Raw genomic sequence first — 15,406 nt, 5'->3', positions numbered from 1 at the left:
TTTCACCAATTTATCTTCTTTTTTTATAAAAGAAAAGTGTGTTTTTTTTCTTTTTTTTTTTTTTAATACTTTGGGGAGGCTTCCTCCCCTTACATCTTTACTGCCATGGTGGTAAAAACTGCAGGGTAATTTTGCAGCCTTCTGGGGTATTTGTGTCACATATCCCAGGTGGCTGTGGGCTGCTCTTTTTGGGCATGCCCGACATCAAGAATGAATATATTTTCATATAATGTAAAAAAAGGTGCTCAATCCTACGCATGCTCAATGATATCAGCACTGGATGGAACAGTGAGCATCGGAAAGAAGTGGGAAGCTGACAGATCAAGAGAAATTTTATGTTTACAAAAGTCTTGTTTTACCCAGATATAGCGCTAGGAGGTGAGATTTGAAGTCAATCTGAATTCACATTGGCAGTAAGTTTGGTTTTGCTGCGTTTACCCCTCACTTTTTTCTCGCAGGAACCACTGCTGCTTGAAAAACTGCTAAGCCTGAAAAAGCCCAGCACTTACCACCTGTTACAAATCCCAGGTGCCCAGCAGTGATCACCAGTTACCAATCCTAGGTGCCCAGCACTTACCAAGTAGTCACTCAGGATCGGTAAATGGTCCAGTTTTTTTACTGCTAATGTGAAGTCTAACCTGTTACACCACATTATCACAATCACAATATTACGCTATATTACACAGTTGAATTTAAAATACAAAGTACTGGACTGTTGGGGCATAATACAAAAAGATGGAAAAGTTGTACATTCTAACTAGCCAGGCAATAAAAAGTTGTGATGAATTGGGGAAGGTAGAACACTGACACAATAATACGGGTTACTGGATACCTGTAGCATAAATCACTGGGAGCACTAAATTTGCCATGTCTTGCCCCGCCCACTTTTTTACCACTTGACTACAGCTTCCCCCCACTCGGCTGAAAAAAAATTTCTGCAGAGGACACTGCCTTTGTAAAGAAGGTAACACAGGCATTTTCAATGCTTTCATATATTAACTATTTGTTTATTTTACCTATTTACTGATCATATGGCTAAAGTCGTGTAAATGGGTTTACAAACATTTTAAAGCGGACCCTTCACTGGGATATTATGCCATTTCTATTTTTAAATTATTTTCTGATTATCTGCTATTTAATTCTTCCTCTTTGAATAACAGGCCTATAAAGAATTGGCAGCTTAAGTATTTAGTTAACTGCCACAGTTACCTGCCACTGAAACAACTGAAACAGAAGATCAGCTTTATATCCAGGCAATTAGCATTCTTTACCATGAGTTCAGTAACAGCAGCCTATGTCATCTCCCAGCAGTAGGCCAAAGTCTATTATGAAAGAACAGTGCTCTGTGCTTTACAGTGAGATGCAGACCTCAGGTGCACAACATTCAGATATTTACTCCTGTTGCACATTTAGAATGACTACTAAAGCTCTGTACCTTAACAGGCTGTGATTACTAAAGATTGCTTTTGCCTTCCACCTAATATATTATCAACATTAATTTTATTCTTATGTATATCTCTACAATTTACCTGATGATGCTGCCAATTTTTAATGCACTAGGAGTTCCAGTAAAAGGGCCAACAACATTTTATTGTCATTTTAATGTCAGTCCTCTGATCAATGTCTACCATGTATCTCTAGCTTCCAGCCTAGAGGCATTGCCAACTACTCACTAGTTAGAACAAAGGTAGGATAGCAAGTAGAGACGGGTTATACATCAGGGTACCTGGAGAAGCCAAAAAGTAGCGATGTGGAAAATAATGATTGCTCCTCCCCAAAAAAGCCTGGAATCCCACCCAGATATCAGTCATCACTTCACTGACTAACTGAAGCTAAAAAAAAAATATATATGTAGCATGTTGGTTTGCTGTATACTTTAAATGTAATGTTTTCCATGACACATTGAACAGGAAGTCATTATTTAGCTTGTCCTTAACATCACTCCTAGTTTCCACATTTTTATTACTAAACAGTATTCATAGTTACATAGTAGGTTAGGTTAAAAAAAGACATAAGTTCATCAAGTTCAAACCCTATAAGACATAGTTGGTCAAGAGGAAGGCAAAAAAAAACCCTGGTACCCTTTGCTTCAAAAGGGGGAAAAAATTCCTTTCTGATCCCATGAGGCAATCAGATGTTCCCTGGATCAACAGTCTCAGTTATCTTTACTTAGCTTTTTCTTAAAGCAATCTATAGTAGTTGCTGAAACTACTTCCTGAGGGAGCTGATTCCATATTTTCACAGACCTTACAATGAAGTGCCCTCTAGTTCTTTGTAATGATCTCAAAGTGAATAATTGGGAAGAGAGTTCTCTATAAGGACCATTTATATATTTATACAGGGTGATCATATCTCCCCTTAAATGCCTCTTCTCAAGGGAGAATAGATTCAGTTTAGCTAATCTCTCCCCATAGCTGAGCTCTTCCATTACTTTTATTAGTTTAGTTGCCCTTCTCTGCACTCTCTCCAATTCCTCAATGTTGTGACTGCATATTCCAGATGTGGTCTAACCAATGCTTTTTACAGGGTTGTGCAGGATTATGTCTCTATATCTGCAGTCTATTCCTCTTTGCTAGCTTTAGAAATTGTAGGTTGGCATTGCATGCTGTTAACAAGTCTATGATCTACCAGAACCCCCAGATCCTTTCCATTTCTGACTCCCCCAAATGTATTCCAGTATGAAGCATGCATGTTAGCCCCCAAGTGCATAACTTTACGTTTATCTATAATAAATGTAGTTTGCCTTGGCTGCCCAATCAAACAGTACATCCAGGTCTGCTTGTAGATTATAGACATCTTGTATGGACTTAATTCCATTACATAGTTTGGCGTCATCTGCAAACACAAAAATGGTACTTTTAATCCCGAACTCCAAATCATTTATAAGGATGTTAAACAGTAAAGGTCCCAACACTGAACCCTGGGGTACACCACTAATAACCTTAGACCATTCAGAGTATGAATCATTAATTACAACTCTCTGGATACGATCCTTAAGCCAGTTCTCGATCCATTTACTGATTTACTTTTCTAAACCTATTGACCCTAACTTGCATATTAACCGTCTGTGGGGTACAGTGTCAAATGCTTTAGCAAAATCCAAGTATACCATATCAACTGCTATTTCACAGTCTACCGGTTTACTTACTTCCTCATAAAAAGACAGTAAATTTGTTTGACACCTTCGGTTTTTCTTGAAGCCATGCTGACTATCACTTATAATAATCATTTCTAGCAGAAACTCCTCTGTATGGTTCTTTATTAAACTCTCTAAGATCTTTCCAACTTTGGACATTAAACTAACCGGTCTGTAGTTACCTGGTAATGACTTTGGCCCCTTTTTAAAGATAGGAACCACATTGGCCTTACGCCAATCCATCGGTACCTTACCAGTGACTAAAGAGTCTCTAAAAATGAGAAATAATGGCTTTGAAATAACCAAGCGCAGAGATTTGAGGACACGTGGATGTAATCCATCGGGTCCTGGTGCTTTGTCAACCCTAATTTTGCCCAACTGTTGCTTAATCATATTTATTCTGAGCCATTGTGACTCATTGTGCCATAGTGAGCTCTCCCATTTTCCTTTGTGTACACAGAGCTGAAAAAAGTGTTTAGTAAATCTGCCTTTTCTTTATCCCAGAGACATCCTTTAAGGGGTCTACATGAGGGTGATCCTTCATTTTTTTATATTTTTGGGATGCCCTTTTCTTAAGCTTTTTTAACATCAGCTGTGAGCCACATAAGTTTAGGAGGCTAACATTAAAACCTATTACCCATTGGAATATATTTTGCTTTGTTCTTTTGTAGAACAGAATTCTTTAAGGACAATATTGTCTCCCAGTCTAAGTCACAGAGAGCGCCCTTAATAATGGAAAATTTGCTCTCTTAAAGTTGTTTTTATCTTTCCTCTATTTTTTCCTGTTTACAACTTACATTAAATAAAATCATATTATGGTCACTGCTACCCAGATTCTCCTTTATTTGCACATTTGTTATAAGCTCTGCATTGTTAGAAAGAACTAGGCCCAGCAGAGTATCATTTCTAGTTGGGGCTTCTATAAACTGTACCATAAAATTATCATGTATTAAATTCACAAATTCCTCCCTTTTTCTATTCCTGTAGTCCCATTACTCCAGTCAATGTCATTGGTTCCAAGACAGCTGGGTCATGCCCAGCCCCTCCCAGTAGTTTGTCCACCACATGCCGAACCATGGCACCAGGGAGACAGCAAACCATTCGATTGAGAGGATCAGGGTGACAAACTATTCTATCAGTCCTCTTGATCATAGAATCCCCTATGACAACCAATTGTCTTTTCCTTCCCCACCTTCCTGGCTGTTAGCGGTAGAAGTAACATCTAGAGTTGCCACCACTGGGTCTGCCAACTGCACATCTTCACATAACTCTGCAAATTTGTTAGGGGGCTCAAACACAGGGCTGGCCTTCCTTTTCTGGATGCCCACACCACTTCATCTAACTACAGTAACCCAACTCCCTACATGGGAGCCATTAACTACCTGCTCAGTGAGCAGGAGATCCCTGTCAAGGTGATCGACTGATTTCAGTGTTGCAATGCGCTTCTCCAGCTCCCCAATGCAAGATAGCAGAAGGGCGACTTGCTCACATCTGTCACAGGGTATTCACCTAGGAGCTGTTGCTCCATTAGTGCATACATATGGCAGACTGTGTACTGAACAAAGCCTTCCACCTTGCTATCACTCATTTTCCCAGTTACAAATGTTCAAATTCATATAGTGCCAACATATTACACAGCACTGTAAATTAAAATGGGAATTGCAATCAATATTATAATGTTCAGCTATATTTAGTTCTAGATTTGATTTACAAATTATGCTTGTTTGAGCCTCATCATTTCATGCTGGGATCAGTAAGGGTAAATTTGGAGTACATATGTGGGTAATTCCAACCTTCTTTGTGAGGCCCTATGATAAAGATTATGTGCTCTTTAGACTACCAATAGTGACAGAATTTTTGCTTATCCTCATCTGGTCTGTTTGTCCCGCCTTACCATGACACATTCAGTCACTTTACATTCCTAGAGATAAGGCAAAGGTTTTTTTGTAACACATAACTGGACTGGTAATTTTTAGCACTCATGTGAAGGTATACAATCAGTTGCACACGTCCTGGTTGATGGGAAAATCATTACAACTGGATGTTTAGCAGCCCTTTCAGGACTGTATATTATATACTAGAAATTATTTTTTTATTTAAATTGAATGAACTAAGGCAGATTACAATGTCAAAAAATGCAAGGCAGTTTTGTATAATACATACCCACACATGTACAACTCTAAAACTTGTTAGCTTTCACAAACACAAGATATGGAAACCATAACTTTATGTACCAGTAAGCAACAAATACCTACACCCAGTTTATTTAAGGCAACTTGAGCAATAGGAAACTGCAAATCCATTCACTAATGTACTGTATAAATGTAGCCAATTTTAAAATAGCCAGTAACAATTAGGAAGAGGGGGCAAAAAGTGACAGCATGTCATTTAAGTGAAGTGGCACACATCTTCAGACATGTTGTAACTCCCTTTTATAGACAACAATGAACTAAACATTTTGATATATACAAGAAGCATATGCACAAAAAACAGCTTATTCTCTCAGCTAATCCCAAAATGAATAATATAGCACAATGAAGTAGAATGGGGACATTCTGCAAAAATAAAGATAATACCAACTCATGTGAGAGCAAACTGTTCTTTTATGCTGACCTGAAAGAATGATTTACAATTCTGTTATCTAAATTTGAACCACTTGCTTTACATGACATGAGAAATGTTTAATTTGTCATATTGAACGACAATCTGTGCTTCCCACAATGATCAATGTTTGTATGAAAACCACCAGTTCTAATTCATCTCTATAAAGTATGTGTGTGCACAAACACACATGCGTTGCCAGGTATGGACAGGTTTTAAAGCTCATGTTTTAATGAATGTAATAATATATGTTATGAAATGGTTATAGCTATAGATCACCATTACAGTATAGTAAAAGGCATGAAAAATACCATGTCAGCATGACACACCTTGCATTTTAGTAGTTTAAAAAATGCTCTTAGATTAGGTTAAAGCAAACATGTGCTTTGCCCATTTAGGGTAAGGCAACAGGTTTTCTTTAACTACCCCCCACCCCCCACACACACAACCCCAGAACCTAACCTTTCCCTTGATTCCATGATGCTCCTAACTTTCACAGGGCCTTCTTTGCTATACAATCTATAATGTATTAAACTGATTCAAATGCAACCCCCAAATTTACTATGATCTTTTAAGGTACCAAGACTTAACTCCTCCCTAACCAAAATTTCTCTGTAATGAACAGCAAACTTTCTAAAAGAAACTAAAAAATCAAAGTAATTATTACATAAAAAATATATATAACAAAAAAAAGCGAACCAAACCTAAAAAAACATTATTAGTTAGTGCATTAGTAACTAACATTATTAGGTCCCAGGAGATCAGCATTAGACGTTAAGCATATCAACTTACTGGTGACTCTACTACTATGTTTAACCTATAACTCAAGGCTGACCAATAAAGTTCACTCTTACCTTAAAAAATATCTTAGGTCCAACACTATTTAACTCTAAAAAAATAGAATTTCAATTTCTAGTATGTTAATGGGCATTGAAGAAGCAGCAGCACAGTAATAGCCTTTTGTGTTGCTTCTTATTCTTCCACTCTGCTGTACATAGACTAGAAAATAAAGACCCTTTTGTCAGTGGGTAATGTGGTAGATTGTTTCTAAAAAAAGTTTTTTTTTGTCTCCCCAAAACTTTGGACTTTCATCATCATGCTGTTTTTACAGTTTCATTTGCTGTAACACCTTTCCCAGGGGCACAGATTTATTCTTTTTTACATGTATTTAGTACTATATATAAAAGTTGATGTTCTGCCTCACGCTGGGTGTCCACTGTGTGTGATATAATGATCTATTTTCTAAATATACATTATACTAGTGTATGTACACAGTACAATCCTCATTATACCGCCTGCATACTTTGCTTATATGACAGTTTCTTTTTATACACTATGAATTGTTCACTAACATTTTTGTAGTGTGAATACAGAGATGTTGATTGAAGAACCCTGTTCAGAACTCCTCTTCACTATTCACTGTCATTTTAATTACAAATCCATTCAAAATTTACAAATTTAAAAACATACATTCAAATTCTTTTATACACTTGTTTATAGTATGCAAGTCCGGATAATATAATATCACAAGAAGCAAATACAGAGTTAAATTTATTGCTTAAACTGTATAAAAAAAAAATAAAAAATTGGGGTATACCTAAACTTTTAGGTTAGGGATATGTTAACACTATAGCTGAATTAAAATGAATGCAGTTATGTAATCACGATTACATCATTCAGTACAATTATGTATTTAACAAAATGCATTTAGTGATGTATTAGCAAATATATAACTGCATCAATTAAAGTTTTTTTTTTCTTTTTTTCCTTTTTTTGCTTATAATGGAGAGGATTTAGAACCTTTGCCAGGTTATACGGCTATCCACAACTTCCCCTTAATGTTCTTGGGACAACCTTAAAGCCTACTCAGAAATTTCACTTTACATAAAAGGCACAATTATGAACATTATCTACCTACACTTCTTGCAACGTTTAAAACGCGGCATAGACATTTTTCAGAGTTTTAAAGCCAGGCTTTAAAACGCTAATAAAAGTGCATATAAAGGTGGTAGGCACGTTTACATGAGTTTTTTTAAAACGTCCCTGTAGACCCAGCCTATCTTGTAAAAACATATGACTGTGTTGATGTTACAAAGAAAAAAATAGATTTGTATATAGATACACACTTAAACCTTAACCCATAAACTAAGCTAATTTCCTAAAGATCCAGTTAGGTCTAAACTATTAAATAGTGAACCTAACTGCTAATTTATTATTAGAATGGCGAAATTATACTTAATGCTGTCTCTCTAAGGCTGGGTCTACATAAACGATTTTAAAAACACATATAAACGCTCCTACCACGTTTATATGCACTTTTACAAGCGTTTTAAAGCTTAACTTTAAAACGCTACAAAAACTTTTATAAACGCCTATGACGCGTTTTACCGCGATTTTACATAAGCGTTTATAAAAGGTTTACTTTTAACCCTTTCAGGGAATGAGTACAGGGGTACATAAAACCCCTTACTCATTATTCCCTGAAAGGGTTAAAATGTGTAAAGAAATTGGACAAGGCTTTAAATGTTAAATTATTTTATTAAATGTGTGTGTTTGTGTAATTAAAACTTTTTTTTTTTTTTTTTTACAGGTTATCTCAATGACAGGATGATTTCCAGGTCTGCAATGAGCACAGCCCTGGAAATCCTCCTGACAGCGGAGCTCTGCTATGCTGACAGTGGAGCTCTGCTATGCTGACAGTGGAGCTCTGCTATGCTGACAGTGGAGCTCTGCTATGCTGACAGCTCCGCTCCTCTGATTACTTCCGCAGCCCTAGAGAAGCTGTGAAATGTAATACAGATACAGAACACATGTCACAGCTCCTCTAGGGCTGCGGGAGTAATCAGGGGAGCGGAGCTGTCAGCTCCCTGATTGGCTAAGGAAAGGAAAATCCTGATGATGCTTGAGCCGTCATCAGGGTTTCCTATTTCCCAGCCAATCACAGAGCACTAGAGATGAATGGGCACAAGTCTCCTCATTCATGTCTAGTGCTGAATGGCTGAGAAACGTAAATCCTCAGCCAATCACAGAGCACTAGGGGTGAATGGAGAGGCTTGTCCTCATTTAACCCCTAGTGCCCTGCGAGCCCTCACTGTCAGGAGGATTTCCAGGGCTGTGGTCATTGCAACCCTGGAAATCATCCTGTCATTGGGATAACCTGTAAAAAAAAAAGTTCAATTACACAAATACACACATTTAATAAAATCATTTAACATTAAAGCCTCGTCCAATTTTTTTACACATATTTTAACCCTTTCAGGGAACGAGTAAGGGGTTTCCCCAGGGTGGGGTGGTGGAGATCTGGACGTCTCCTTATTAAAGGGGGCTTCCAAATTCCAAAATCCTGCTTAAAAACGTTTATAAAAGCCCCATTGTTTTCAATGGAAGCATTCATAAAAGATTAAAAACACTTGAAAAAGCCTCCATTGAGTTCAATGAAAGCGTTTTCAAGCGTTTTCATGTGTTTTCCTGCGTTTATGCAACGTTTAAGATAGCGCTCAAAATCGTGCCTAAAGGAAACGTCCTGGTGTAGATTAGCCCATTGGAATGCATGGGGACATCAAACACGGGCTGTAAAAGCTTTAGGTTAAACGCTGGGGAAAAAGTCCGTGTAGACTAAGCCTTACCAGTAACCCCATATACTACACAGAAACATTTCCAGGGAACACTGCACCTTAAAAATTTAAGTGCCAGGTGCCAATGACTGTGTGCATAAATATCACCTTTTGTTTGAATCTCTGTACTGCCAGACATATAGTATGCTTAAAAAAAGAATGCTACTGGGTGCAGAAGTTTTCAATACAAAGGGTGCAATGATCCATGAGCATTAAGAGAAGAGTAAGTAACCTGATAATTAAGCTGACAGCAAGCTTAATTATGAGATACTAATAACAAGTGATTTGTTGTTCCTCAGGCAAAATCAGTCATGCGAACACATACAGTAGGTTGGGACATTCATATTAAAAGTTTGCCATTTAAACCAGAAGCACATGACACATACAACTAGTTACATTAGATTTTGATTCAAAAGAACTGAAAAGCTTAAAATTGTGACATTGGCCAACATGTCAAAATAACACACGGCTCAGAAAAATAGGTAAGCGTGAGAAAGTCACAAATCAATACTTCGTGCAGAGAACAAAGATAAACTATAAAAAAAAATTACAGGCACAGTTTAATTGTATTTGACAAGTTAGTAGTTATCGTGAGTTAAAACAAACAAAAGCACAACCTTTTTTTTCCTTAGTATGTTCTATTTAAAGGTACACTCCAATCAAATGTGATTTGCTATTGAATAACCAATGGGCAAAACCTGCCTGATAATTGTTTATACCCCAATATAAATTATGTGCACCAGTTTGCCCACTATGCAAATCCCTATGGTTGCTGCTTTTTTAGTCTCCTGTAAGGAGATTCACACTATAAGAATGTGCTATGTAGTGTTATACGGCAACACATCCACCTGCATTGCTCCCTATTGTGACACTGGCTCCATTCACCACAATTAATGGGGCAATGCACAAAATAGACAAGAATGCATGCAGTGGGTTGTAGCAATACACTGCCTTGCATATGGTAAGAATGTCAGACATTTCTTTCTATGCACTGTCTGATGTTCCTGCGTATTTCACCACAAGTTAGTATATAGTGTGAAAGAACCTTCCTGTTCCCAAGCATATGAACTGGCGAGGTAGTTTAAGGATTCTATTCTAATTATTCAAACTGGATTCAAATTATTTTCACTCTTAAAATTTGTCAAGAAAATGTTATCATGAAATGAGAAATGGAGGTAAAATAACCCAGCTTAATGAATGGAGCCCTACATGTTTCCCACACTACTTTATTAGCGCATAAATCATTTAACTTCTTACCTGGAGTAAAAGTGAGCATCAAGACATACTGGTATTAATTATCTAAACAACGTTTTATTATTTTTTTTTTTTAGAATGATTTGAACACTAACCCCCCTCCCTTCGTAAACCACATGGGATAAATAATCTCATGTGTCCCTAATAGACCACTGTATGCTTAGTGACTATAGTTGGCCGTACACTTAAGAGTAGGGAATAGGTCCATGATTGATATAGGTAAACAATCAATATCTCACTGACATGTTCTGCTAATATCTTTCAGTTCTCTTGGAACATTGTGCTTTTAATCAATAAGTATGATAAGCTGAATGATTATCTGTCCTAATACCTCATTTATAACTATTTGTCATCATAGCGGCCTCTGTTACATGTATCCACCTCTGGTTTTCACGGGAAGTCATTGGGATCACCACACTTTTTTTAAATTGCCATTGTTCATAATATCTTGACATTCAAAGTTGTTACTATTGGTCTCTGCTTCTATAATTGCACAAATAGAAAGTGTGGGTTCACTTCTGCTATATAGTTAGCATTTATAACGTTCTAGTAACAGACTATCAAATATATCTTTAGTTTACAGATCATACCTATACATAAATATAGCTTTCAGAGTGGGCTGTATTACCGTAAATTCAGTTGCTGAACTTAGCTCTGTGTAGGTTTCAACTACACACCTATCCTGTTTTTGTATTTACAGTTGTGAAAGGTGCTTGCTCACCTTGCTTTGTTTTGTCTTTAATTACCAATAATACTAAATCCCCATCAAGTATTATAAATGTAAACTATTTATAGTTGGATCAACCTAAGTTGCAGCTGTGGGTAGGGGCATACTTTTTTAATCCAACAATACTGTTCCAAGGAAAGAAATATAACCTGACATGTGAAGCTTGAATTATATTATTAGTACTCCTGTTCCTGACCTACCTTCCTGTTACACATCGGTTACTAGCATGTGTGAAATTTCTCCCAAATTAAGCAGTCATTAAACAGGTCATCTCCTTAGCAAGTGTTTAGAGGCCTTGTTCATTGGCTCCTGAGCAAGTGATCACAATGTTAACAATCGGTTACAATGTAAAACCAGAAATCACTCACTGCTGTATTCTTCCTTCCTGAGAGTGAACAAGTCATTGAAAAAAGGAGACTGAAAAAATATATTAGTACCTGGTTGTGTTATATTACTGTTGCATTAGTTGTTAGCGTGTACAGTAATGTGTATATAGAGTACACAGGCTATTAAGAGTACACTGTGTATAAAGAGCTGTTTATCTACAGTATAGGCTGCTATACCATATAGACATGTTTTTGGTAAAAAAAATACTGGAAATAAGCATTTCCCCAACCATTTTTCGCTAACTCTATCTGCATTATACAACGATAAGGAAGCCACTATAAGAAAACTTACTGGAAACAGTTTGGACCAAACACAGTGGCCAAGTTGTAGATATTCATTTTATTTTCGGCATGTTGTTCCACTACCTGGGTCAGAAAGTGGCAGAGGTACTTCAGCAAGCCGTAATGAGTATCTGGCAATTCATGGATGAGCTCCTTTAATCTATTTTCTCTTTGTGTGTCACTTCCGCTCTCTGTGGGAAAAATAACAAACACATCATTGTTACACTGAAAAATGTACCAGTTATACACACTCTTGACTGGGGTAATCCCAATGAAGAGGCTCTTATGCTTCATTTGCAACTGTGCAGTTTATTCGCTTATATATATATATATATATATATATATATATATATATATGTCTGTATAGGACTGGTAAATTTTCAGTAAGGCTTCCAGCAGAGAAAAATGTCAATTCAATGCTTGCAAATAAGAGTGTGCACACACACACACATGTAATATGAGCTTTTTACTAGGACACAGATTCAAAAAGATGTCCAGAGTTTTGATATCCCCCTATAGATTCAAACTACACATACAAAGTCCAATATCAACTAATATATTTTACTTTTCTGCTACAGTAAACAGATTGGTTACCATTTTTGCACATTACCACTTCTGCATATTACATGCAGCTGCAAATATAATTAAAATTAAATATTGGTGGGAAGATAACTTGGATTAGGATAAATGTTCATTGTTTTAGGGCAGTATTTTCTATTAGGCTGCCAGTGAATCAGAAGGCAGCAAAAAAAAAATCAAGAAGGTGAATCTACTGGGGATAGATAGCAAAAATAACTTGACATAGGTGGTTGTTCTTCTCAATTTATGACTAAACATACACTTGTTATTCACTGGAATAGGATATATACCAGCTCTAACCTACTAGCTACTGCACATCTGCCACTCACAGTGTAACAATTTTCCATGCACAATTTACCATTTGAACTTGAAGACAACATCAGATGGTTTAAGGTAAACATAAACATACAATGATTACACAGGTCAACATGTCATTTTCATCAGATATATGTGGATTCTAAATCTGTGTTCAGTTTTTCTCTAGCACGTCTAGTTTTTGTGATGCAGCTAATTATTTATTGTGTGAAATTCATTTTAAATTGCCTTAACATATTACAACGTTTAACAACAGTTTTCTTTTTTTAAGGTTAGAGACCGCACTAACTGTGATTGATTTCATTTGTCATCATGCCTAGAAGATGCCTTAATGATCCAGACAGTTTCTGTTATGTGTGTGGTTCATTCACGACGAAAGGACAACGTCGCCAAATTACCACAGAACGTAAAAAGATATACAAATTATATTTCGACTGTCTACTTGGTGACCAGGATAAATCTCGGGCTCCACATGTCATCTGTACCATTTGTACCGCGTGACCATCTAATCAACTGTTATTTTTGCCGTGTCAACAAAAGTGGATTCTCAGGTAAAACTAAATATTATATCCTTGCCTCGATTCTGCAATTAGGCCTGTTTCCCATGATGATTCATTGCCATTTCCGCTCCGCCAAATAATGGACTTGCCTATGTAGAAGGTGATGAGGAATGCACTGCTGTTGCAGCCAGTTACAACCCTGTATCATTTGAACCTGACTACTTGGCCGATGAAGATTCAGAACCAGAGATATTTACGATCTTGTTCGTGATCTAAATCTCTCCAAAGACAAAGCAGAACCTCTTGCTTCATGGCTTTAACAGAAGCACTTGCTTGCAAGGGGTGTAACTGTAACTCACTACAGAAAACGAAATCATAACTTGACAATGTTCTTCACTAGTGATGGCTCACTGTGCTACTGTCATGATATAAATGCACTCTAAGTTTCTCACAAGAGCATGTTCCATCTGAATCGCGCATCTTCATTGATTCTTGCAAAAGAAGCTTGAAAGCATGGTAATTCCAAACCAAGTTTACCGATTGCCCATTCTGTTAACCTAAAGGAGTCCTATGACAACATGGAGTTACTACTTTAAGCAATCCAGTATAAAACACACCAGTGGGGATCTAAAGGTCACTGGCTTGCTGATGGGAATGCAAGCAGGATTCACAAAATATTGCTGTTTCCTATGCCCGTGGGACAGCGGATCTACGGGAGACCATTATGTGAAGCCTGTTTGGCTACCAAGAGATACCTATAAGCCCGGAACAAGCAGTGGCAAGTTTCTGCCTCTGGTTGATCCGCATAAAATATTTCTGCCACCTCTCCATATCGAGTTAGGCTTGATGAAGAACCTTGTAAAGGCCATGGGTAAATCAAACTCCATGGGTTTTCTGTACCTTGTTGAGAAGTTTCCAAACATAAGCACTGCAAAAATTAAAGAAGAGATATTTATCAAGTCTTTTTGCAGGATGATGTTTTCAAGGAATCTTTCTCAGCAGCTGAGCTAGAAGCTTGGGATGCATTGAAGTGGCTGTGTGAAAATTTCCTGGGCAACTATAAGTCTCCTGCATACAAGGAAGGAGTTCAGAATCTGCTTGATTCATACCAGAAACTGGAATGTCACATGTCATGACAAATACATTTCTTGCACTTACATCCAGAATTTTTCACAGAAAATCTTGGTATGGCAAGTGACAAACAAGGAGAACGTTTTCACCAGGACATTCAGTTAATGGAGCTGGCTACTGCTGGATTCTGTACCGCGACAATCCAGACAAAGAATACACAAGAAAATCATACTTTAAGCATTTCTGAAGAAACAATGGTACCTGACGGACACTGTTCAGTAGATGTATACCACAGTGTGCCTTATTTTACTTCACACTGAGGATGTATTAACATTCACTTCAATGATGCTTACATTTTAGTACAAAATACATGCACGTACAATGTTAACTATATTAATACTCATAACTCAGGAACTGTACGTGTTAAGGAAAAACTGATTTGGAAAAGTTTGCTGTGGTTTCTGATGATTATCAAAACTAATTTTTTGTTGACCTGAGTTTTATATATAAAAAACTGTACAGTGAACAAACTAATTTGGTAATGGTAAAGGTAAACATTAGCATTTCTGATATATGGTAACAGACACACATGTACAGTAAAGTAGAAGTGATCACTGCTGGTAAATGTAAGGGAGCATGATTTATGATTATAATATACTGCATGTACCTCAAACTGGAAGACTCTACTACGTTTAAAGAAAAAAGGAGGGGGGGGGGGGGGGGGGGTTGATTGCAGATGAACACAATTATTTGAACAAAGACCATCAAAACCTATGGGGGACTTTTGAGGCAGTAGACAACAATGTACAATTTAAATTGTTGTCTACTGCCTCAAAAGTCCACCACAGGTTTTGATGGTCTTTGTTGTGATATTTGGGATGTGGCAGTATATTTTATTGAGGTATCAATTGAGAAGAATGTTGTTGGGCACAATTATAGGA

At 37.1% G+C, this 15,406-nt stretch overlaps 1 protein-coding gene across 2 annotated transcripts in view; it reads right to left on the bottom strand.

Moving 5' to 3' along the window:
• The window catches only part of FAM13A (family with sequence similarity 13 member A), a 107,131-nt gene that overhangs the window by 83,311 nt on the left and 8,414 nt on the right, over positions 1–15,406 (bottom strand). For both annotated transcript variants that reach the window (XM_072405507.1, XM_072405506.1), the window contains exon 3: positions 12,011–12,191. In XM_072405507.1, the coding sequence (XP_072261608.1) occupies positions 12,011–12,191 (181 nt within the window). The remainder of the gene's footprint in view (positions 1–12,010; positions 12,192–15,406) is intronic.

The sequence above is a fragment of the Pyxicephalus adspersus genome, chromosome 3 (genome assembly GCF_032062135.1).
Source record: "Pyxicephalus adspersus chromosome 3, UCB_Pads_2.0, whole genome shotgun sequence".
NCBI lineage: Eukaryota > Metazoa > Chordata > Amphibia > Anura > Pyxicephalidae > Pyxicephalus > Pyxicephalus adspersus.
This window is presented reverse-complemented; position numbering and strand designations above follow the sequence as displayed.